Below are 27,231 nucleotides of genomic sequence, written 5' to 3'. Positions count from 1 at the left end.
TTGTATTGATTAGTAAATATAAGCCTCTTGGGTCAAATTTCATATAAAGCAAAGAATCAAATACTTCTACATTAAAAAAAACATGCCAATTAATAATGTGCATGGCTGGTAACAGCCATAATAAACAGAACAGAGCCTAATATTCTAATGAGGTGTAGAATTATTATACTTTGCAAACTAGTAAACATGCAGCATATAAATTACTGAAAACCAGTCTATTTAGTTCCTTTACTGGGTTAGCTTCACTTTTGTTTTGTTCATTTATGCTTTGCATCATGGAAGGATAAATACCTTAGCATATCTGAAAAAAGAGTAATGGCATGTTACCACATAATGTACTGTGGGCAATTAAACCTGTACTGATAAGTAAATTTAAATTTTCCCTATTTTGATAGATTTACTGAAACTGTTTTCTCTTTTAGCTTTCTTTGAAAATATGCATACACAAAAAAAAGAAAGAAAATATGCATACACAAGGGGTATACCTTGTTCTCTGATGAATATCTTTTACCAGTTATTAAGAGTGATTTTCCATTGTTGTTAATAGACTATACTTTTTTGCTAATAAAATACTACAGAAGCTAAGGAATATTATTCAAGCTAGAATCTGACATTTGTGTGATAAAATTTCATAGTTTTAATAATGTACACTATTTAAAATGTAAATGTACACACCTAAAAAATTTTTTTGCAAAATTATAGATTTGGGTGATTTTTTAAGTATAGGTGACACAATGCTACATTAGTTTCAGGTATACAACACAGTGATTCCACAATTCTATACATTACACTATGCTTACCACAAGTGTAATTACCACCTGTCACCACACAATGCTATTATAATATCAATGACTATGTATTTCCTATGGTATATGATTTATTCATTCCGTAACTGGAAGCCTGTATCTCCCACTCCCCTTCACCCATTTCACCCATTCCCCCCACCCTTCTCCTCTAACAATCGCCAGTTTGTTCTCTGTATTTATGGGTCTGTTTCCGCTTTTTTGTTTTTGTTTTGTTTTTTAGTTGATGATGATAATATGGCAGAAGAATCTTTGACTTCACATTAAGCTGGCAAGCTCTAATTCTTTTTCTGGGATCCAAGTGTATCTAATCCTAGTTTCTCTTTAATTGTGCCACATGTAAATTTAAGAAATCCCATTCTGATACCAAAATTTCAAAATAGTTTAAATGTTTCTGCTATAAAAGTCCTGTTTTATGTTTTATATTTACATGGTTTCTTCCAAGGAAAGTCCCCCCCTTTTTTTTTTGCTATTGTACTATGTACTTTCAAGTGTATTTTTTACTAACCAATAATCTATTAATGAATTTGAGCAATTCATTTTTTGTTGCTGACTCACTATAAAACTTAGAACTGAAGTCATCCCAAGGCACAAAGGTTTAAGATCCACAGGGACATATATTTATTGTATCTTCATACAAAGAAATACAAGATCAAACTAAGACTAATACATAACTTACCCAGATCTACAAGAATAAATTGCCCAGCTCAGCATGCAATTACAACTATCAATTCATCCACAAATCATTTTTTCCAAATAATGCTTGAACCAGGAGGAGGAAAATAAATACATATCGCCTATTTTTTTTTAATGGCAAATAACTTAAATCAAGAGATCTACTAAAAAGAACACAAAAATCTCTCAGTTAAAAATACTGACAGCAAAGAGATAAATATTTGTGTGGTCTGGATTCCAAGTGAAAAAAGAACAGGGTACATGGGCTGGTGGCAGTAAACAAAAGTATGTAAAGTGAGACCGTAAGAGAGTAAGAAGTACAGTGACTGAAAACACTACACTGAGTTAGATTTCCCTTATCAAGGTAGTAATGTTCATGTCAGCAATTAAGAGAATGGAATAGAAATACCAATCTAAACTGGAGACACCAAATAACAATGACAAGAAGAGCACAGTGAAAGAGGAAAGGAACAGTCAGATATGAAAAACAGATGATGAAAACAAAGACCATCAACACAAAGATTTGGAATGACCTGGAGAGGAATTTTTTTTTTTAATACAGGGGTTTTAAGAAGAAAAAGGAAAGAACTAACAATTATAGCACAAAATGGGAAAACCTGGGAACTATATGAGAAACATCACCACTGAAAATTATACAAGATTTAAATAATGGGGGAAAAGAGTACATTATGAGCTGGATATAGGGTTTTGTGGGGGTTTGCCAAAATTATAGTCTTCAAAATAGCAAATTATTTTGTAATTCTGGATATGGCTCTTCAGGGTGAGTTTCTATTATAATGGATTTACTGGAAAAATTACAATGTTTCAGAAATAAATTTATCATACTGTTTTATATCCAATACTGCCCATTTATCTCAGCTGTCTCTTATCTCTTCTAAAGACTGCATGATTTAAATTTTGAAAATTATATTTAAGACAAATCACATGATCTTACTTACTTTGTCCCATAAACTGAAGTAAAAGAGCAATGTATTCAAAATAAGATGAAAATATTTTACTCAGTGTACAGTGAACCTCTAAAACTTAAAACATTTGCTCAGGGAAGTTACTAGAAATTCACTATAACTGAGTTGAAAAGATGGCATACAGTTTCATAGATATTAGTGACTTCTGCCTTTTTCCCAACTGAGGCAGATCTAGAAAAATCACAGTTGATTTTTTTAAGGGTTTTGGATGGGGGTGAAAGAACAGAAATTAGCATCCAACCCAACATAGATTACCAAATTGTTTCTCTTCCCAAGAAAAACAAAAGCATCAGAGTATAATGGAGCAACAGGAAAACAAAAATCTGGTAGAGTTCTACTTATTTTCTTTCATATTTTTTCACTAAAACAATGAAGAAATATTCTAACAATGTACCACACTACTGCAAGATGTCAAAAACAGGGAATAAGGAGGGAATGGCATTGAGGTGGTATATGGAACTCTGTACTTAACCACTCAATTTTTATGTAACCTAAAACTAATCTAAAAAATAAGGTCTAAATGTTGTTGTTGTTGTTGTTGTCGTTGTTGTTGTTGTTTTTAATTTTTAGTAAAACAAAAGATAAGGCAGGACAAAATTCGGTACCACTACTGCAGATTTTAGTTCCAGGTGGAAAATTCTTATCAATAACTATTTTTTTCCTAAGTATAAACATAATACAGAAATACTGATAATATTCTGAAAAAGATACTAACATTAAACTGAAAACATCAAAATTGCCAGTAGTTCAACTACATGGAAATAATCTAGTAGTTTCAGCATACATTGCCTAGCTTTTTTTTCACATATAAAAGATATATACTTCACATAGCTACGATTACATGGTATATAAAGTATTGCACATATTTTTTTACTTAACCAACTGTGAACATTTCCTCTTATCACTAAACATTAAGAAAAATTATTATGTTTAAGTGGAGAAAATATTGAAATACTTGATGTAATTTATTTGATACTACTCAAATTTACTTAGAAAATTATAAAACAATCAACAGTATAACATGAAAGCATAATGATTTACAACATGCCTAACCAAATATCTTAACTTTGCAAAAATGGAATCTAAAAACTTATTTGTTCAAATCACTAATAACTAACTCACCAGGTGATTCTCCTCCTACATCTGAAGCTTGGGGTGAATCTACTGAAGAAACCACACTGACTGCATTGGTAGGGAGACTCGTATTAAGTACAGAAGGTAAGACTGATGATTTTTTTGTTGCAATGATGACACTTCTGTAATAAAGTAAATAGAATTTAAAATACGAAACATCACTCAAGTTAATTACATTAATTTCAAAATAGAAAACAAACTTCTTTTTTTAACTTATTGATTTATATTTTGATGTACAATTTAGAATATTCTCTCAGAAAGAAATCTCTCCAATTTTGGCATATTTATTTGCATTTCAATTTTTTAAAATGAAGACAATATTCTATGGAAATACAATAATCCATTACATTTATAGAACTTACAATTACTATACAATATTCTTTAAATTTATGATCATCTTTAATTACCCAACTTAAATAAAAAATAACCACAGGTATATAAAAAAGGAATTTTGGCACTCAAGTGGAAAAGTAATTAACTTTTTCTTAACCTCAGAATTGAAGCAGAAAACTCAACATGTTTCTACATGGATTTTAAAGCACCACTAATTTGAAATCATAAAACCTTAGAAATCTTAAAGGTAAAAAAAATGCAGATATAATTTTTAAAACCTACATAATCAAGTTTCTCTTTTTAACCCCCAAAGACTATCTTTTCACAATATTATATGGAAAAAAAACAATGCATAGGTATAAAAGCTAGATGCAAAAAATTCCAAATAATCAAATTCATTTTGTCTATTATTCAAACACAGGTATTTATATACACCAATTTCAATTAAAGTGTAATACTTTATACCCAAATAGTAACTAAAAGACCTTATTAGGCATAACTAAAAGGCATTTTTAATTGAAGTTAGCTCCATAAACATGCAAAAACCCAGTTAATGAGGTAAAGAGGACAGCTGATATATAATGCACTCCCACAGCAGTGCTTACTTTTAATTACCTGGTGTTAACCATAAGCCTAAAGTCTTCAACATTCAATTTATTTAATCACATCTTTTGTTGACAATATTGTAACTGCAAGCTTCAAGTATTCCCTTAACAGCTTTAAAGTATTCAGTTTCTAAATAAAGTTACTTAGATACTTGATCCCAATAAATGTATTCAAAAGTGGAAATTATGTAATTCCAGTAACTCAAAAATACATTTTGTTTTTGTTGTTATACCAAAGAGAGATAATGCAACGCGAAATAGGTTCTGTTTTACTTCAATGCCTATCATGTGATGGCAAACAGTGTTGCCAATTAAATCAAGTTCTCTTGTGTTAGGCATGGTTTATTCAATGTACTTGGGGGTAGCCGGTGTCACATCATTATAAGGGTGACTGCCAATGTTAACTATACACTAAAAAATAGAAGCAACAGCCACCTGAGCCCTCAATCCAAAATGGTGTGCTTAAATCATAGTAGCTTATATCAGATGAAGACTATTGACTTTAGGGGGAGTAGATATGACCGTGTGTGTGTGTGTGCACACACGGGGAACACTCAAAACAATACAAAAATAATTTATATATTTCCTACTCGAGGCAGAAATTCATAAACCTATTGTTTAAGAAAATCTCTAGCTGCATTCCCTAGCAACCTATTTTGGAGTGAGGGGTACTATACAGAATTTACTTTCACATTTCTTCCCAAAAGAAAGAACTGGCAAGACCTAGATCACTCATATATGTAAGCACTGAAATGAGCAACAGAAAATAGTATTGAGAAAGCTGAAATTGTTTTTTCCATAACTGAAATTTAAGACATAATAAAACTACCCTTTGTACCAGCAATTCCACTCTTAGGAATTTCCTCAAGATAACTTTATGCCCACAAAAAATGTGTACAATAATGTTTAAGAGGCCTTATTTAATAGCCAAAAACCAGAAACAGCTCAGAATTCTTTCAAAAGAAAAATGAGTAAGTGATAAGCTTATATACGAAAAGATCCTCAGCAATTAAAAGAAACTACTAATAAATGTAACATAGGTGAATCTCAAAAGCATTATGGTGAGTGAAGAAAGCCTCATACATAACACAGATTTTGTATTTCCTTTCACATGAAGTTCTAGAAAAGGCAAAACTAATCTATGGTAGGAAGGAATCAGAAGAGTAACTGCATCTAGGGGATGGGGACCGTCATTGGCTGGGAATGTGCAAGAAGGAACTTCCAAGACTGATAATGTCTTGATTGAGGACTTGGGTCACACAGGTGTACAAATCTGTCAAAATTCATCAAATGATACACATTAAGATCTGTGCCTTCCAATGCATGTACATTTTACCTTAAAAAACTGTACTGATCTCTAGTTTAAGATCTGCATGGTTAAATGTTTATGAAGTGAACTGATGTCTGCTGGAATGTATATAGGGAGAATTACATGATGAAGTAAATAGAGTGATGGAGTCTCTGGATGTTCACTGTACAATTCTTCTGTATATTTGAACATTTTCGCAATAAAATGTTGTAAAACTAGTAACAGAAAAAAATCTACTACAGATGTTCGTTCCTTAGTATGTACAATCTCTGTCCAAGAGGCATGGTTAGTTAAAGGTAACAAAAAACTTGATCTCATTTTTTTTTTTTTTAAAGTAGGCTTCACCCCCAGCGTGGAGCCCAGCACAGGGCTTGAACTCACAACCCTGAGAACAAGACCTGAGCTGAGATCAAGCTGGATACTTAACCAACTGAGCCACCCAGGAACCCCTTGATCTAATTTCTAACCCTTTAACCTATTACCATTAATAATTCTTTCAATCATGTATAATACTTATTCTTTACTACAGCTCAGTAGATGTTTATTTTCCAAGATCTGTCTCATATTCTCACCCCTAATACATCTGAAGTATGGCTACCTACATGAGTTTACATTTAATCCAGCATTCCTTACAAATTTCTGCAATATGCTCTTATGATTCCTGAGCATGTATGTTATTTCACAATTCCAACCCTTTGTATATACTATTCCTCAGCCAAGCAGCCTTCCTTTTATCCCTGCTTGCTAGGAAACTTTTCCTTCTGACCTTTCAAAACCTTGTTTAAAGGTAAGCCTCCCCAGGGGTGCCAGGATGGCTTAGTCAGTTAAGCTTCCCACTTTGGCTCAAATGATCTCATGGTTCATGAATTCGAGCCCCACGTGGGGCTCTGTGCTGACAGCTCAGAGCCTGGAGCCTACTTCAGATTCTGTGTCTCCCACTCCCTCTGCTACCCCTCCCCCCATTCGTGCTTTGCTTCTCTCCCCCTCTTTCTCTCTCTCAAAAATCAATAAACATTAAAAAAAATTTTTTTTAAGGTAAGCCTCCCCAGAGTCTCCAAGTCAACATTCATAATGCACTATTCTTTGTGTTATATAAACTATATAACACTATTCTGTTATATAAATTTATAAATCATTAATAGCTATGAATTAAACCGATGATATGCCAAGAATTACTACTAAATTCTCCAAACAACCCTTACATTTTACTTCCACTTTAAAAATTAAAATAGTAAAGCTCAGACAGGTAAAATAACTTGCCAACATAAATGCCCTACAATTCCAAGTTCGCCCAAACAAGAGCTTTTATTTGAACTGTTTTCTCATATTGACCTTTTTCTTAAGTTTCATTGAGATATATGTAATTCACATATTACACAATTTAAGTGTAAAGTTAAATGGTTTTTAGTATGTTCACAGAGTTGTGCAACCATTACCACAATCATTTTAATATTTAAGCACAATTCTATAGTATAATCATCTATAAGCAATGGTAGTAAAGATTTCCAAGATATAAAATTATGCATGTATTACTACCAAAATAAAATATCTATGTGCTCAAATGGAATAAATTTTCCTTTATTTAGCCCACTTAGTACATAAGTGGGAAATAAACTGAATCCATTTCCAAAAATTTTGATTCAAACCATTTCTGAGGAAGCAAAATAATTATGCTTCAGCTTTGGGCCACATAAAACCAAAGAAAATTCCAAGTCATAATAATTGAAAGGACAAAAAGCAGTCAGCAGACTTCAGGATATTTTCCTTTCCTTTACTATTTTCATTATCACAAAGTTTCCACCCACATTGAAGGACTAAAATCTCCAGTAGAGGTGATCTTTAAGCCCTCATATTTATCATGTATGTAAGTACAAATTTAAACTAATAAAGCATGTCCAACAGTTTAAAAATTGCAGAAATTTATATTTACCACTACTTAAGAATGATCATTAAAGGACTAAGATTTCACGTTTTTCTAAAATGCTTTGGAAAACACAAAGAAAATGCAACATGCATCTGGCACAAGTTTGAGATTCTAGGGATATGTCTGGCATTGTTCTCAGGGTGCAGTTTAAGTTTCTATTAAAGAGACTGATAGAAATCCTTGTTAATATTTAAGGAAATAACTCTAGATTTTTAGTAACTGCTATCAACTTTGACAAAAAACACTTGAAACTTTTTGGCATAAAGAATTTGTAAGACAGATATGTCTTTTAGTTTTATAAGCTATTTTTCAAAACTGTCAATTAAAATCCAAATATTAAAGTATAAGACTTTACATGTTATAATTTTCTTTACAAACTCACTAACTTTAATGAATAATTAGTATCTGTGAGGCACTGCACTAAGCATACAGAGGAATTATTTATATTTATAACAATCCATGAATTTAAGTACTACATATTATCATCCCCATTTTACAGATGAGAAAGAAGTAATTTTCCTAAAGTTAAACACACAGAAAGTGTTTACTTTTGACTTTTTTTTATATGAACAAGGGAGACCTCTGTGAAAGTTTCTTTTTATTTAGCCACAACAAAGAGCAACAATGCCTTACAGATCACTAAGGTTCAGAAGTTCCATTTCAAAACAGTAACCAGTTTCAAATATCATAAACGTTCACATAAATGCTATTTTATTTAGCATGCAAATAGTTCACTAAAGGAGAAAAGAGCATTTTAAGCCTAGCACTTTACTCCCTTAGGATCTAATTGAAAAGCCAGACAAGCCCTTGAACTTTATCAAGATAAATCCCTGGCATCCACTAATCACCACAGAGGATCTTCAAATTAGATAAGAGCAAGAATTTTGGCATGGGAATGAACACAAACACCTTGCCATCCACAAAGGCCCACAACCTGGCAGCCTTTCAGCAAGGTTCCACTCATGTAGCTGTTACTCTAAACTTTCCAGCTATTGCTTGGAAGTTGATAATTCTTAAGATATGAGGAGAGTTGTGATTTCTGACACAGCATTCCAGAGATAAATACATGATCAGAGGGATGCTTTGAAATTCCCAAAGATATTCCACTGGTCTACAGCTGCACGAAAATAGTTTTTCAAAAGGTGTCTCTTGCTGAGAAAAAGAAGGGGAAAAAACAGAGCACTGTGCTTGCCATCAGATAATATGTTAAGTGCATACTAGACATGTAAGTTCCAAATAACATCCTGAAAAACACTATCACAAAAATTCCCCCTCTGGATTCTATTTCAGTAAACCCCTTACTACGTATTACTGAGGCATGGTTTCCTAAATAAATTTATAACTCACTCACTGAAGACATACTAAAGCATAGATTTAATTCCTATACAACTTTAAAATAAATAAATGCCAACAATTTTCAAATTTGGGACATTTAAGGAAACTTTGCCTATATTAGTAAGATATATTAAATTGAAAAATCTACTTTCCCTTGAGGCACCTAGGTGACTCAGTCGGTTGAGTGTCCGACTTCAGGTCATGATCTCATGGTTCATGAGTTTGAGTCCCACATCAGGCTTACTACTGTCAGAGCAGAGCGGCTTCAGATCCTTTGTCCCCCTCTCTACCCCTCCCCCACTTGCATGCACGTGCACCCTCTCTCTCTCTCAAAAATAAATTATTTTTAAAAATCTACCCGCAAGTATTTGACTACTCAATCTAAGAGTAATACAAATTTAAACAAATTATAAAAATTGAGAATATTTTAAAAACTAGTTATGTACACCTCTTCCCACCCTCAAAATATAGCCATTGCTATAAACAGTTTTAAATATACTCTTTGAGGGGCGCCTGGGTGGCTCAGGTAGTTGAGCATGTCTGACTCCTGATTTGGGCTCAGGTCATGATCCCAGGGTCATGGCATCCAGCTCTGTGCTGCTTCAGATTCTCTCTCTCTTTCTCTCTGTTCCCTGCCCCAGTAGCACACACACTCTCTTGCTCGCTCACTCCCTAAAAAATAAAATTTTTAAATAAAGGAAAGAAAATATACAATAAAATATTCAAAGGGGATGGATTACTGTGTCAACTTCCTTTCAAATTACTCCGGAAAAACAAAAGTTCTTTTAACTGGCAACTTCTCTATAAGTTAGAGCTTATATCAAGATAAAATACTGATCTTTGAAAAAGACTATATTTAATAACTCAATACATACATGTCTTATAGGTAGAATTTCAGAAAGTTTAATAATATATACAAAAAAATTTCAGGCATATTAGCAAAAGGTTCACTAGGCAGCAGAACCTAAAGTCAGGAATGTACAGTCTGCTTTCTAAAGCTGTCAAGCTCTGAACACCTTGCTGAATTCCTGAGTCTGTTGAAATCCACAGATTCAGACTTCTTTTCACAAAGGCTGGCACAGTACTGCCAGCAAAAGAGTGAAAGGTAGCCATGTGTAGGTAAAGGCAAATTCTAACTTATAACAAACAAAATGACTGTCCATATAATTTGCCAATGTAACATTAAGATTAAATATTATTTTTAAATCATCTTATTGGTATGATGAAAAACAAAAATGTGAATACCTTGTTGCCTACTTACAAGCCTTTTATACAACAAAAACATCCTTGTAATTTTTATAAACTAGATCAAAACACCACTTTCTAATGTTGAAGCTACAAAATTTAGCAGAGTTAAATTAAGTTCCTGTTTACCCTTTGAATTTTATACATATAAGCAGACCAAAACAAAAGACTATTTACAGTACCTATCAAAAGATCTGAACTGCACAGGTTGTTCAACAGAAAGATCACCAAGAGCTCCAAGACAGGCTGGTGGCAGAAGGGTAGGATCCACTGTGACTCCATCTGCTGGTATATTAACCAAGCTTCGAAGAATGTCCTTCACATTGACATTTTTTGAAACTGAAACCGATGGTGCAGCCTTGTTATCCGACTCATTTCCTCCATCATTTCTGGCTTCCTGAGTTTTATTGACTTCTAGAGAAAGAGTGCACAGCGCCTCACTGATTGCATCTGGGCCTGCACTGACACTTGGAGGTGCTATCAGAGGAGCTACATGCACACTGCTTCCTAAGCCAGTAGCTGTTTCTTCCCCAATGCCTGAGTCCCTCCTCCGAGCAGATGACGTGCTTTCAGATTCTTCCACCAATGCTGGGGTTGGCGGACTGAATGCTGATGGTGCGTTTTCTACATCTTACCAAGAAACAAAAGGAAAAGCATAAACAAAAAAAAAATTTAGAAGCAATTTTTAAAAGGTACATCCAGCCCTAACAGCTATCTACTACTTTATTTATTTTTTAAAGTTTTTATTTTAATTTCAGTTAGTTTCACATATAGTTATATTAGTTTCAGGTGTACAATATAGTGATTCAACACTTCCATTCATCACCCTGTGCTCATCATAACACCTATTTAACCCACCCCACCATCTAGTATTTTAAATTAGGAAATATATGGCATGTTTTAATAAAAGGCAAAAATAAATTACATAATCTATGTAATAATAGATGCATGTAATATACTGAGTATAACAACAAAATAGATGTTTCAATAAAACAATGAGAATAATAAAAGTAATAAATGATAATAAACTGAGAAAAAACTGCCAAACTGACCATGACATACCAATGGATAGCAACACAAGGCTGAAAGCCATTGGCCTAGAAGAAAAAATCCAAAATCCTTGATAAAGTATAAGACTCTTTAATAATATGAGTCTGATAGAATTTAAATTTAATAAAGGCAGGGAATTTGTCTTCTTTAACACTTCATGTCCAGTACCTATAACCATGCCTGGGCCCATAACAATGCCTGGCACGTAGTAGGTCATCAACTATTTATCAGATTACTATTAATTTACAACTTTATCTTCTGCTACTCATGCCATCACACTTTATAACATCAAATTACGTGCAATCTGCTAAACATGGGACAACATTTGGGGCTTCTGTGCCTTTATACATTGCCATTTCTCTGGACGGTAATTCCAAGATTTCTACCTCAAACACAGTTTCTACTTGCTAAAAAAAAACACATGTCATCCTTCCTATATGCAAGAATAATTCAATAATCTTTAAAATCTAGTTCAACAAGGAGCATCACCTACTCTCTGACTCATTCCCTCTAATCAGGCATTCACTGCATCCCAACAAAAATGCTCCATCTTCCTAAATCCAATGGTTACCAAAAACCTCCATCTTGATAACTCCAATGGTCAGTCCTCAGCACTTGACACAGCACCAACAAAGGATTATTCCCTCTAACTTGCCAATACTTTTTTCACTTTGCTAATAGGACATTATGCTCTTCTCATTCTTTATCTATTACCTCCCTGGTTGTTCCTTCTTAATTCCCTTCACTTATTTTTCTCCTTGATTTCTTAAGTTGGAGGGACTTAATACTTATCTTCCCTAACAATATTTACTCCCTTGAGTGATCTCATTCACTCTTAAAGTTTTACAACACTACTGTACAAACAAAACAATACATACTTATTTATAAGTGCCTACTTTACATCTTGTATGTCTAAAAGATATCTCAAACTCAACATGGTGAAAACTGAATTTATTTTTCCCTGAATATTTTTAACTTTCAGTCTATCCAAGTACACCTTATAATCATTCTTGATGACATTGCATCTTGATGACATTGCACCTAGTATTTTCAATCCTGCTCTCTCTCTTTTGGGATGAGCACTGGGTGTTGTATGGAAACCAATTTGACAATAAATTCATGTATTTAAATAAATAAATAAATAAATAAATAAATAAACAAACAAACAAATAAATAAATCCTGCTCTACCATCAAAATATATCCAGAATCTGACAAATGCTCACTACTCTACAACTACCATTTTAGTCCTCCCAAAATCTACTCTTTCCTGGATTATTGCAATACCCTCCCAACTGGTTGTATTAGACTGTTATATTAATAATTCTGTTGCTCCATGCATTCTGGTATTCACTCCCTTGAATTCGGGCTGGGCCTCACTTACTTTAACCAACAGAATGAGGCAGAATTAGCACTGGGCCAGTTCTGTGCTCAAGCTTTACAAAGATCTGGCAGCTTGGGCATTTCTCAGAATCCCTGAACACCGCTGTAAGCAAGCTGGCTACCTTGCTAGAGGGAACATGTATACAGACTATACAAAGATAGAGGCCCTCCGAACTAATGGAGGAAAACCAAAGAATTTACTAAGAACAATTATCAAGGACCCAGACATATAATCCCAGCTGAGCCATTTCGAGTCAGTCAGCCTCAGCTCTTGGAGCCATCCTTGCTAGGCACTAGATGTATGAGTAGAAAAGCCATCTCAGACTTTACAACCCCAGCAAACATCATCTGGAGCAGGGATGAATGATACTCACTGTGCCCTATATGAATTAAATTCACAGAATCATGATAACAAAACTAAAACAGTTATGGCTTTAGCCACTGAACTTTGAGGTAATATGTTATACTGAAGTACACAACTAAAACACTGTTTTTCATCCTTGCCCTCTAGAATGTATTCTCCCTACAGAATCCCAAGTGTTACTTTGAAAAACTTAAGTCAATTGTCAACTGCTATCTCAAAACACTCAAATAATTCTCCATTTTCCTTAGAGTAAAAACCCACACTCCATATCTCTTAATCATTCCTGAAATTTTTCTCTGTTCAATTTTATCATTTCTTAGAACTTACCACCTTCTAAAATACTATACAATTTATTTAGTACATCTACTTCTTCTTTTTGATCTCCTCTCACAAGAATATATAAGCTCCAAGAAGGCTGACGTTCTTTTCCTCTTTTGTTCATGAATATACCCAAATACCTAGTCGGTACTGAATGAATGCTTATTAAATAAATAAATCACCTCCACTAAGTGGTAGCTACTTTTATGACTGCAAAAGGTGCTTCTCTACCTATACATCTATAACTTGCAGCTACTCTACACCTCTAGTTATTACTGTTATTTATTAGCAAATCTGCCTCTTATAGAGAAATATGAATTATTTCTTCTTCACAATAAATGCCAAGGCAAACAAAAATGTTTAACATGGTATTTGTAAAAGATAACATTTTCTCACTTATGTTTTAATTAAATGGCTCATTTAAAAAAAAAAAAAAACAAAAATCATCTCCCAACTGCAATTAACTACACGGTACTTAAAATAAATTGAAATATATAGTTATTAATTTAAAAATATATACTCTCACTTTATAAATAAATGGATTTAAATTCCAGAATATTTTAACTATTAGGTAATGTTTTACTTGAACTTTGGATCCCAGAGAATAAAATATGGAAGCTTACCAGGAAGTGATAAATTCCCACTTTCACTACCAGCTTCTTTAAACGACTGGTTACGCCTTTCATTTTGGGGTTCCAAAATGTCTCTGTACTTTGAGACCATAAGAACAGAGATGAAGTATACAACTGCCAAGGCTAAAAACTGAGCTTGTTTGCTATCCTCCTAGGGAAAAATAAAAGTAGTTGATCATGCCACTATTAAGTAACATGTTTCGATCTTATTTTACATGACAATATTTACATATAAAATACATCCAAAAATCTTTTGACATACACTGAAAATAATGATAAATTCACCTCAACAAAGATTAGGCAAAGAGTCTTGGAAAAATGCCTGTAAATGAGAGTTTTTAATACTTGTGAAACATGGAAACAGAGAATTTGGTTTGTTTTTAAAATGAGGTAACTCAGTCGGAAGACATATGGCATAATATACCTTGTAAGATTAATCAAAAAGCAATTATCATTACATATGTATAACTATTTTTACTTCTAATCATAAGAATTAAAATATGCAGAGGAGCCTGGGTGGCTTAGTCTGACTCTTGATTTGGGCTCAGGTAATGATCTCAGGGTCAAGGGATTAAGCCCCACATCAGGCTCCACACTGAGCATGGAGCCTCCTTAAGATTCTCTCACTCCCTATGCCCCTTTCCCTGACTTGTGCTTTCTTTCTCTCTCTCTCTCCTTCTCTCTAAACTTAGAAAAAAAAAAAGAATATGCAAAAAAAAAAAAATCAGAATTAACAATTTTCCTAAAAGGCAAACATCCAAGAGAAAAAAAGCAAGGTAATCAGATACAGAACAAGATGCCAAAGGAATTCTCAAGAGCATTTTAAATAGTACAGACAACCAAGTGTCTAAGATTGAAAATATAGTGTCTGCCAGAAAGAAAAGGACAAACTACGTTGACCTCTAGAAGAGGTCAGGGCTTCATCATAGCTCTACAGATCACCTACATGTCAGTATACTGATGACCTCTTCATCTAGTCCAATACTCCATCTTCAAAGGGACCCTGCACACATCACTATTCTGAATATTTTTCACAATAGGTTTGCACTTAAAGGAAAAACTTAAACTTGTCCATCAAATTCTGAAAACCAGAGGTACCGTGAGTAGCAGAAAACTTATAATAAGGAAAACAAAGAACACTGTTGCCTAGCAGATAAATAAATGGCAACTAACGGTGCAAATGAAACAAAGTCAATTAGCTAGTGTCAAATGTTTTTTGACATAATTTCTGGGAAGGAACGAGATATCACGTTCAACCTGAGCATTTCCATTTAATACAAATATTAATCTGTAAAGAATCTATGATACTCTTTAGACTCATATATAAGACCTTATTAGCCTTGATGGAAAAGATAAATGTACATTTTCCTGTTTTATTAACCATTCCTTTTCTCCAAACACTCCTGTGTTCTACTGCCCCACAATACTGGCACTATTATAATAATTGCTGCTAATGATGTTGGCACTAAAAATGTAGGCAAATAACTTACCTGATTCTAACTTCTTAATCTATACAAATTATTTATATGACTATCTAAATACTTATTTAGCGCATTAATATGTTCAATATTTAGTTATTATAGTATGAAGTTTATAGAATAAGCCTAATTTCTGTCCAAAGAAGAAACATCTCATAGATATTTATGTTTCAGCCTTTTATCCCCAAATAAATTTGTTTTCAACTGTAGGTATCACTTACTGAATACTTATAATGGACCGGGCACTGTACTATGTAGTTCAAACACATTCATTAACCCCTTTTAACAAGATGAGGCCTAGAAGAATAATTGACCTAAAGGCATATAGTAACTGAAAAAGCAAATGTGAACTCAGATTAGAACGTTTACAAAGTTTAGCACTTAACCTCAGGGTGGTAACTTCTTTATATTGCCAATCTAAGGTCATTTCCTTTTTCATCAAAATTGGATTATGCTAAAAGAGACTCTGGGATATAGTTTGGGAAACACAGTCTTTTTTCTAAAACTCCTATGATTATAAAACTCTTTTAATTACAAAAAAAATTTTAGTTATTAATTACTTTTAAAAATTACATGTTAAATATAAGAGATACTCTAATTCTCTGTCCAAATATCCTGACATAAAAACTTGTTACAAAGTTCCAAAGAGCCAAATCACAAAGAGCCAAGACGAGGAATTTTCATTTCAAGTACTATGGGAAGCCATTAAAGAATATTTAGAGCAAAAGAATTATATTACTTATTATAGATTTTTAAAAATCACTTTAGGAAAAACAAAGCTATGGGGCAATAGACTCAACCAAAGAAAAGGAAAGTAGCAACAATATTTGGTCCCAAAATAAACCATAGTCAGTGGGTTTGGGGGAAAAAAAAAACAGTTGATGGTTTCTTAACGAAAGGAATAATAAGAGCTATCAAAAAGCAAATATATGGAGATCTAAGGAGGCAACACACCTAATGGTTAAGATCAAAATTCCAAGAACCACATTCCCTAGGTCCTTAACCCACTTCCATCTCTTATTATTTGTGTGATCTTAACCATAATATTTAACCTAACACTTCCATCTTTCTCATAGGATTACTACATGAATTAAATGATACAGAGCATCCATTTCCATGCTTAAAACACAGTAAACATTCAGTAACTGCTAACTATAGGTAATAACTATTAACTACAACTACTATTAACAAATTGTATATGTGTACAAAACTTGGTTGAGAACTCAAAAGAGCACCAAGACCCTACAAAAAGAGGAGGGAAAATTAAAACTGATGGGCACTGAGGAGGGCACCTGTTGGGATGAGCACTGGGTGTTGTATGGAAACCAATTTGACAATAAATTTCATATTAAAAAAAAAAAGTTATAAAATTTATAAAAAGACTTGCATGTAAAATAGAACATCTAGTACTAAATGCAGTAAGTGTTTAATAATTAAGTAATGATAATACTACAAATATATACTATATTTGTATATATATATTACATATATATTGTATATTATATATTATATATATTACATATATATTGTATATATTATATATTATATATATTACATATATATTGTATATATTATATATTATATATATTACATATATATGTATATATATAAATATATGTAAATATATATTACAAATGTAATACTACAATATATATATATATAATATATAATTTTTGGACAGAGAAAGAGCATGAGCAGGGGAGGGGCACAGAAAGAGAGAGAGAGAGAGAGAGAGAGAGAGAAGAGAGAGAATCTTAAGCAGGCTCCACACCCAGCATGGAGTCCTACACAACCCTGGGATTAGGACCTGAGCAAGTCAAAAATCAAGAGTCAGACACCTAACCAACTGTACACCTAGGCACCCCCAAATAATTTTTATTTTCATCTTCATACTTTCTTTATTCTTTAGACTTTCTTATATGACTTTACAATTTATACATGAAAACTGCGCCATATGTCAAAATCAACTAAAACAAACATTTTTTAAAAATTAAAACTGCCACATTTCATTATTGTTAATTCTAGTTGTTTGAGGGAAAAACATCCAATATTCAGTAAAAATAATATGCCATTCAGAATTTGAACATTTCATTACTTTCAGAGCGTAGATTCTGGAGTTTAAGACTGCTGGGCTGGAATCCTATCATTTACTAGCTCCATTAACTTGAACAAGTTACTCAAGCTCTATGCCTCAGATTCCTCATATATAAAATGAGAATTACAAAAGTACACAACTCAAGAAGTCGTTGGACTTAGTGCATGTGAAGCACTTACAGTGCTTAATATGTAATAACATTTTATTCTTTTCAGTATCATTACTGTGATATATTAATTCCACTTATATAAATAGTACTGTCCAATATTCTAAGATTCTAAAATTATTGTCATGAGAATTGGTTCTAGTCCTTCTTATCTCTATTCAACTGTTTTATATCACAGAAAGTTTTTCCTTTCAATACTTTGGGCCTAGGTAGAAATATGTATCAGCTAAGAGTATGTGAAAGAAATACTGTAACTTACTATGTCTCTGAAGACAACTGCCCTAAGCCGATTAATATCCATGTCTTGTAGGAGCTTGTCAAAATCTCTTACTGGAGATATACCACCAGTTATAATGTCCACTGGACTCTATTTAAGACAAAAAATATATATGTATTACACAGACATTTTAAAATATTAGCACAGTATTCCAAGAACCAGGAAAAAAAAGGCTGTAACATTGTTTCTCCTAGCTTATTTTTCCTACTTCCTTCTGTCTTCTTTTTAGGGGTACTGGGATAGAGGTGGGGGTCACAGAAGGAAGCCATAAAGGAAAAATCAAACTGCATGCTAACTCACCAAGTTCATGAAATACAAATTGACATATTCAAAGGAAATTGACATATTTGACATATCAAAGACACAAGAAAAGTAAACACTTGGAAAAGCAGACAAGATTAAGTATAAGCAAATCTTTACTGTATATTTAAACACAAATATTTGAATGTTATGTCCACAGACTAAAATAACTATTTTAGAACCTTTGTCAGATTTACTTAACTTTATGTTGAAATGAACAACTAAATCTAAGATCTTAATCATAAAGTAAGAGGTACTTTTTTATTAAATTAATTACTCTATATGCTTACCTTTGCGGCAGATTTCCCCATGGGAATCAGGCTGTGTACTGTTTTCTGGCCCTTGGTTGTATCTCCTCTGGCTTTCAGCTGTGAATGCTGCTGACACTCTAAACAATTCCTAACTGCCACAGCACACACTGTAATTTAAGGAAAAGATTGGGCCAGAAAATTTTATTTAAGATTTTGGAATTGATAAAAATCACCTACATAATATGATTTACATAAGCTTTTATTTGAAACAGATTACTTTCAGCAAATTCCTACAATGTTCCTGGACTCTATCACCTAGTGTTTGTTTTGTGACTTTGTTAGCTACACTGTTAGGGCCCACTGCTAAGAGAGAATCATTTCAGGGAACTAAATCAACAGGCTAGTGTTTCTTAGAGCTTACCTAAGCTAAAGTGGAATGATCTTTTATTAAGGAAAAGATAGGGAAGAAAAGAACTGAAAAGTAGGAAAAAAGAGAAAGCAAATCACACTGCTATGAACTAGTCTATAATAACAACCTATCACCTTCATCAAAGTAAAATAGTTAAACTTAAAACTTGCATGTATTTCTTATGGTCTATCACTATAGCAACATATTTATAGAGACTGATAAAAGGTAGAACATTTATAGAAAATATTTACAGAGTCTACTTTTAACTGGTTTTCATTAAAACCGTTTAAAAGGTGGGGGGCAGAAAAGAGACTGTGATTAATAAAGTCCAAAATAGCCTCTCCAGTATTATGCTAAGTGAAATAAGTCAGAATGAGGAAGACAAATACCGTACAATTCCACTCATAAATAGAATCTAAAAAAAAATTAATAAACAAATAAAAGCATAATCAGGCCTATGAATACAAAGAACTAATGGTTATCAGAGGGTAGGGCAGTGGCAAATGGGCCAAATGAGTGAAGGGGAAAGACAGATGTAGGCCTCCAACTATGGAATGACTAAGTCATAGGAATAAACAGCAGAGCATAAGGAATACAGTCAATAATATTGTAATAGCAACGTAACTGGACCTAGCCTAATGTATAAACCTGTCAAATCACTAAGTTGTACACCTGAAACTAATGTAATATTGTGTATCAACTATACTCAAAATAATAATAATAATAAAAATAATTTTGGGGCGCCTGGGTGGCTCAGTCGGTTAAGCATCCAACTTTGGCTCAGGTCACGATCTTGCAGTTTGTGAGTTCGAGTTCCGCATCAGGCTCTGTGCTGACAGCTCAGAGTCTGGAGCCTGGAGCCTGCTTCAGATTCTGTGTCTCCCTCTCTCTCTGCCCCTCTCCTGCTCATGCTCTTTCTCTCTCTGTTTCTCAAAAATAAATAAACGGTAAAAAATAAATAAATAAAATAATAATAATAATAATAATAATAATAATAATAATAATAATTCATCCAGTAGAAACCAACACATTTATAAGCCTAAGGATCTCCAAATCTTTGTTGAAGATTTGATGTTCCAGTATATTACTACCAGATATTAACCTTTTTTTGTTTTTGTTTTTAACTGAACAGTTTCACCAATATTATACTCTTAAAATGGTGACCTTCTCTGAGCATAAATCCTATAGTACTCATGTTATATATAACTTATGATTATGAAATTTTAAAGAGCCTGCAATAACACTGTTTGCTAACCTGTGAGTTATGTAAATTCTAGAATTTGGTTGGAACATTTTCAACAACTTAAAATAAGTAGTAAATTAAATGAATCACCTGTTCGAAAAACTACCTCTCTAAATGTGTCCCCCATCAGTTACTCGGGTTATTTAGAAATTAATTTTGAAGTTTAAATGATGAATTAGGTAATGCAAACATGACTATGAAATGCTTAGTATCATGTGAATCATCTCAGTTCTTAATCAGATCAGTAGCACTCAGGCTATACGAACTGAACAAGAGTAGGAGAACAAATTAAGAACAAAATGGCAAACTTCTCTGGGGACTCTAACTACTACCAGACTATCCTATGGCTAGCATAGAACTGAAACAGGAAAGTATTCAGATAAGTGCAAGACAGCAACAAAAGTTGGGGAAAAGGAAACAAGGAATATAGTGAGGGAGGGAGGGCAAGAGAGTATGGAAAATGACTCTCAAATTTGAAATCAGGCCCAGAAAAATAACTTTTGCACTTTTTTGTCCCAGGTTGCATAAAATCAAGTTTGGGTATCGCAAAGTTAAAAACCTATCACACTCAGCAGTTGCAGTAGTAGAAGCTACTCTTAACTGTTGCCATCCTGCCTTCTCACCTCCAACCTCAGGAAAGAACAGGAATGAGGAGACCAGGGATCAAACACTTGGATTGTTTACCAAGCTTACCATACTCTATTAAAGACTTTGAACAAATAGTTTTCAGAATCTCACTTCCATATATAAAAAGACATGATGCTGGGGTAGATCAAATTATGAAAATGAGTATTTCCCTAATTTCGGAATACTTGAGTGTAGTGACACATTGATAGCATAGCCTTGTATTTTTAATTCCAGAAGTATACTCTTTATAGGAAAGTGGCAACGTTTAAAAAAATGGCATACACAAAAGCAATGGAGTCAAAATAGTTTAATTATATTACTAATAGAAAGTTCAAGGAAGTATGTTACAACAGAATATGTAGGAAAACAAGTTAAACTATATTCAAATTCTAACTTCACCAACTACAGCTTTTGGATTTTTAATACATTTCCTAATTTCTCTGATCTCAAATATCCTCATGAATAAAAGAAAATAATTGCTGACTCATTGGAAATCTGCAATAACAAGTGTAGTCAATAAATGACAGTTTTTGTTTTCTTATACTTACCATTTGAATCTCTTAATTAAAATTTTAAAACAAATTTCTAAAAACTGTCACATCAAGTTCTTTAAAGCATCCCAAGTTGAAAAGTAGTTTGAATAGCATTTTGAGTAATCAAAACATAATCAGTGCACCAAAAAAGTCTAAATATATCTCAGCTTATATAACAGATACTCCCGCTAAAAATGGGAAAATATTTCATTAACAATGAGATTTTCCACCTTTAGTGTTACATTTCCACAGATGCCTTATTTCTGATCTCTCTTCATGTGGCAATGGTTCCTAGTGGTTTTGCTTCCATTTCTTCAACCACCTCTTCCTACCTGCTTCTCTCCATTTAACAAGCAAATCATTAACAAAACCTCAGTATTTACAACTAGATGCAGGAAACCTTCTGCCCAGAGAAAATATTTTGCTTCACCTAAGGAAGCCCTGATGACATTAAAAATTCTTTATGTATTTTAACTTTTACCTAAGCAAGAAATGCCTCCAGGAGAATAGAGATCTAGATTTCAGGAACTGTTCCAACAAATTACCATGGCTCATGTGGATAAAGGCTGTACTTGAATGATGCTAGTTTTAGAATCTTGCTACTCAAGTATAGTTTGTAAGATAGCAGTTTCAACATCACCTGGGATGTTAGGCAATTATAGACCTCACCCCATACTAACTGCATTTTAACAAGATGCTATGGTGATTTCTTGTGTATGAATCATCTTAAAATCTGAGAAGCACCATTTTTGAGCAAAAAAAGATCAGAGGAGGAGGGGTAATGGTGACCACAATCAACTGAGATTTTTTAAAACATGTCATTCCTCTAGCCAATTTTATAACTACTACTATAAGCATAGTACTTAGATAGTCTTCACTCTTTGGAGATTAAAAAAAAGCATATGACAAATTGCCTAGTACTCATTTTCCCAACAACAGATAAAAGATAATTTCAATCTAATATGTCGAGATAACTGAAAATTTTTAAAGTAAATTCCTGATAGGTTTTAACAGCTCACCTAGTCGGAGACACTGTCGCAAAATTCCTCCAGAAGACATATTTTTTTCAGCTTCAATTTCAGTAAAGCCAAGAGAACTTGCAAATATAAGCACATCCACAAGGCTGATTAGCCTCTGCAAAAATGTCACAGAGGCTTCTATTGAAAGGCCTTGAGTAGGTTCTATATTCTCCAGCTCATGCTGTAAGGAACAGAATTTGAAATTTATATCTATATTTTGATAAAAATCTAATTTTCTTGGATACATTCCCCAAATTTCTAAGTTTTATAAAAAGCCAGCTTTCAGAAATCTAGTTCAACAGAATGTTTTCCTTTTTCATCTAAAAAGAAGGCAACAGAAAAGTACAGGTGAACCACCACCAATCATATTCTCTAGCTGACTCATACCTAAGAAATCAACGTAGTTTTTAGTTCTTCCATTCTTGGAACAGATTCTAAGGTCCTTTCAGGTAACTGTAAAAGATACTGTTACTTTTGGCTTAATGCACTTATGATGCATAGTAACCACCACATTCAAGTGTTAACAAAGATGCGTAACAGTAGCATTTTCACACCAATTTTATAGAGTAGTTAAATCCTTACTGTAGCCGATGTAGCAGCTGAAAGCAATGGCAGTATACCCCCACAAGCCATGACCATATTGTCCATCACTTGAGAGATGAGATGAATTGTGTTGTGTACAAAGATGACATTATCACTGCTATTCACGAAGTCCATAACTGTCTTTGTTGAATGGCTGTCCAAAGATAAATGATGTTTACTGATAAAGCTAAAGAAAGGAAATCACAGTTTGCCTACTTGAGGGGAGGGAGGATAAGACAGTGCATTTGCTTCGTCTTTAAAGCTGAGGTAATGATAATGATACAGCAGACATGTTGGGGATGTACTTCTTCACAAGATGTAGACCATTTCATATCAGGAGTTACTATCCATGCCCCTTTTCAGTGCTGAAACATATAATACTATTCATCTTTTATATAAAAAGATGAATTATCCTCAAGTGGGAACAAAATTGAGAAGTCACATAGCAAAAACTAAGAGGCAAATGGTGTTAAATGTGCAAATAAAAATAAATTTTCTACTAACATTTTCTTAGATAAAGCCATAACATGCTTTTAAACAGGATAAGTGTAGTATACAAGTAACAATAAACCAATTAGGCATTTCAAAAACATAAATCATACAATAGATAATCTGAAATATACAGATTTCTTATACCAAAACTACATTGGAAAATTGGGTGTTATAGAGTCCAATTTTTTTTATTTTTAGTACTTATAGATAAACCAACTTAGCTTTTATGCTACAGGAAATCGTCAGCACATTTTTTAAAAGAAAAATCTCTGATTTTCCGTTTTTTGTAATTCAGACTGGGTAGCTCATTTCTACAATGGCCAATAAAAGTTAATTCAATAAAACCCTATCACAGAAATAATTTATATTCTACTTTTTAACTAAATGTCTGAAATAAATTGCAAAATGTTAACTATATAAATTTCTTTAAACAAACACTAAACTTCATACACATCTTCTATAACAAACATATGGACATACCTTCTCCACATCTGTATATCTGTTTCTATTGAAAATAATAGATCAGTGAGCAAACGTTGATGCATTTGAGACCATTTGAACTCAGGAATACGAAACGTAGCAGATCTGGAATCCCTCCTTTGTCCATTACCTCCATCTGGTGCTATTCCTTGACCTGGCCCCTCCTGTTGCCTTGACATCTAATACAGTAAATTTAGAAGAGTAATAAAATGAACTTCAAAGAAGGTATTAATAATAATAGCTCCTATGCAATTCATCTAACAAATAATCACATTTGAAGATACTAAGGAACCAAATTTACAGAAAAATAATCAATAAGTAATAACATTAAAACTTTTCGGGGCGCCCGGGTGGCGCAGTCGGTTAAGCGTCCGACTTCAGCCAGGTCACGATCTCGCGGTCCGTGAGTTCGAGCCCCGTGTCAGGCTCTGGGCTGATGGCTCGGAGCCTGGAGCCTGTTTCCGATTCTGTGTCTCCCTCTCTCTCTGCCCTTCCCCCGTTCATGCTCTGTCTCTCTCTGTCCCAAAAATAAATAAAAAACGTTGAAAAAAAAATTAAAAAACAAAAAAAACAAAAAAAAACTTTAGTACATTTAGGGACGCCTGGGTGGCTCAGTCGGTTACCGGCCGACTTCAGCTCAGGTCATGATCTCTCAGTCCATGAGTTCGAGCCCCGTGTCGGGCTCTGTGCTGACTGCTCAGAGCCTGGAGCCTGTTTCAGATTCTGTGTCTCCCTCTCTCTGACCCTCCCCTGTTCATGCTCTGTCTCTCCCTGTCTCAAAATAAATAAAACGTTTAAAAAGAAAACTTTAATACATTTAAAGCCAAGTTACCAAAAATGCTAACTACCGTAATTCAACAGTCATTAGCTTGGAACCATTTGGTATTACAACCAGCTAATGTATCATTTCTACAAAGGAATCAAGAAGTTCTTAGATTTGAATATGAGGAGGAAAGAAAGGCAGTATCTGGATTATAAATTGGTTAAAATTAAAAACAAACATAAAGATAACAAAATTAAGAACACCCAACAAAATAGGAAAGAGGGAGTTAAGAGCTGAACAGCATGAAAAATTATAACATGGAATCAACCACTGTCTCATGAATTATTCTGAGATACTAGTAAAGGAGAAAGCTGTGCCTCTTGATCTCAGAAAGGTTCCTCCACTCTTACAAAATAAACAAACCTCGTGGAACAATTTTAAACTACATGCTTCATATATAAAATTATACACTAGTAGGTGGTTCTGCAGGACAACAGCCCTAGATTTTTGTCAGAAAATTAATGTGCTAATAACTACAATTATGTTATCAAATAAAGGTAAAGACAAGTATTTCCAATATTTGCTTTCTAAACTAAAATTATTACAATCCTAAAACTTGAAAGTAGAAAGTAGTAACTTCTGGTGATCTTGTGGTAAAAATAATAATAAAAGCTGCCATTTAATCAATTCACACTAAAACCTTGTGCTAAAGAAAACAAATATAATCTTTACATTCATTGCATTTATATAATTGCAAATAGGATATGAATCAACTCCAAAAAAAAATAAAATGTAAATATATACACTTGCTCTATCTTATTTCAATGCAAATACACTTCAAGAATACAGTAAATATAATCACCTCAAGCACAGGTTGATGGGGGTGAGATGCTTCCATGTTTGTATTGGCCTTCAACTCCAATCTCTCAGTATCTGTAGCAACACTGGAAACGTCCAATTTAGCAATCCTCTGCTCACAAGTAGTAGGAGACTCAAAGATATTACCAGGAGAATCACTAAGTAATTTGGTTTCTCTATCAGAGTTACTTGTTTTCTTCCCTTCCTCTAGCATTGCACCAATATCTGATTGTACAGGTGTCTGGGAAACAGTAGCGTCTGGTGAGGTAGCCGGAGACCCTGATGCTGTCCTAGTCAAGATTCCAGAGTCTTTGGAATCTTGAGTTTCGCTGTCCGTTTGCTTCTTATTTACAGATTCTTCCTCTTGAAATATTAATTTGTTGTCATTACTAAACATGTCCAGTCTTTCACTGGCTTCAGAGGCAGCTGGAGACAAACTATCTTCTTGGAGTTCTGTGCGTAGACTGGCTTCCTCAGTAGGACTACTTTCTACTTTCAGTTCTACATAATCATCATCATCTTCCTCTACTATAGATTTCTCCAATAATTCTGGCACCTCTGAAGCATCCTCTTCTGAAGGAGAACTTACAGAAGCAGTTACTTCACTAACAGTTATTATACCTTTGCCAGCTCTTTTAAAAGAATTAGAGGAAACAGTCTCACCTATTGTATCAGAAGATCCTTCTAAACCATCTATATGAATGGTTTCATTTATCAGTGTTTCCTCTAAAGGGACTTCATCCAGTAACTCCTGATTTTCTTGACCAGTTTTCCTTTCTTCATTAGACATGTTAGGAGTTTGCAGTCCAACGCTGGATGTAGAGTTTACTGAAATTGTCTTCTCAATACTTGACTTTTCATCACTATTTCTGGGGATATGAGTAGACACAGGACAATCCTTCATATCTGATTGCTGGGATGCTACTGAAACATTAACATCCCTGCTAATGACAGAGACTGCTTCAACTGGACTTGAACATTGCCCAATTTCTTCATCAACCTTTCCCTGGTGTTCCCTGAATATATTGGCAAGATTTTCTTTGTGTATTTCAAAAGTGACCTAGATGAAAAACATCCAGTCAAAATATGCAAAAAAGAAAGAAAAACAGAACATACAGTACATAAAATTAAAAATTTAACTATTTTTCAAATAAATGGTTTTATATAATGCAATAATTTTCCTAGAATATCCTTATCTTATAAAATAAACAAAAAGTCAACCACAAAAATTTAAATAGTCAAAAAAAATGAGAGCTATACTTAATGATGATAGGTAGCATGGCTTTAAACCACAATAACATCCTTACTTAGCCTATTCTTAAACATATATATGAAAAGAATATACTATTCCACTGACCTCTATAAACTGTACCAGGATCTAAGTATATAGCGTTGTGAAGGGCTTTGTACACTAGATAATACATTGTTTTAACTGCAGTGAAAATCCATTTCCACGTGACTTATCCTCAACATAGATTAAAAATATCAATTAATTATGCCCACTATTATAGCAGCTCTCCATATATTTATTTAGTAAAACTTTTTCTTACTAAACTAATACAAA

At 33.5% G+C, this 27,231-nt stretch overlaps 1 protein-coding gene across 2 annotated transcripts in view; it reads right to left on the bottom strand.

The window, feature by feature from the left end:
* LOC112858054 (lipopolysaccharide-responsive and beige-like anchor protein) overlaps positions 1–27,231 on the bottom strand; it is a 245,590-nt gene that overhangs the window by 19,192 nt on the left and 199,167 nt on the right. For both annotated transcript variants that reach the window (XM_086704118.1, XM_086704117.1), the window contains exons 23-31: positions 25,672–26,727; positions 24,047–24,225; positions 23,075–23,228; positions 22,493–22,673; positions 18,701–18,828; positions 18,093–18,200; positions 14,086–14,245; positions 10,532–10,979; positions 3,587–3,720 (exon numbers count right to left, since the gene is read on the bottom strand). In XM_086704118.1, coding sequence (XP_086560244.1) covers positions 3,587–3,720; positions 10,532–10,979; positions 14,086–14,245; positions 18,093–18,200; positions 18,701–18,828; positions 22,493–22,673; positions 23,075–23,228; positions 24,047–24,225; positions 25,672–26,727 — 2,548 coding nt within the window. The remainder of the gene's footprint in view (positions 1–3,586; positions 3,721–10,531; positions 10,980–14,085; positions 14,246–18,092; positions 18,201–18,700; positions 18,829–22,492; positions 22,674–23,074; positions 23,229–24,046; positions 24,226–25,671; positions 26,728–27,231) is intronic.

Source organism: Puma concolor, chromosome B1, assembly GCF_028749965.1.
Source record: "Puma concolor isolate L17-30 chromosome B1, mPumCon1.1.hap2, whole genome shotgun sequence".
Classification (NCBI taxonomy): Eukaryota; Metazoa; Chordata; class Mammalia; order Carnivora; family Felidae; genus Puma; species Puma concolor.
The sequence above is the reverse complement of the archived record's forward strand: the minus strand, read 5'-3'. Positions and strand labels throughout refer to the sequence as shown.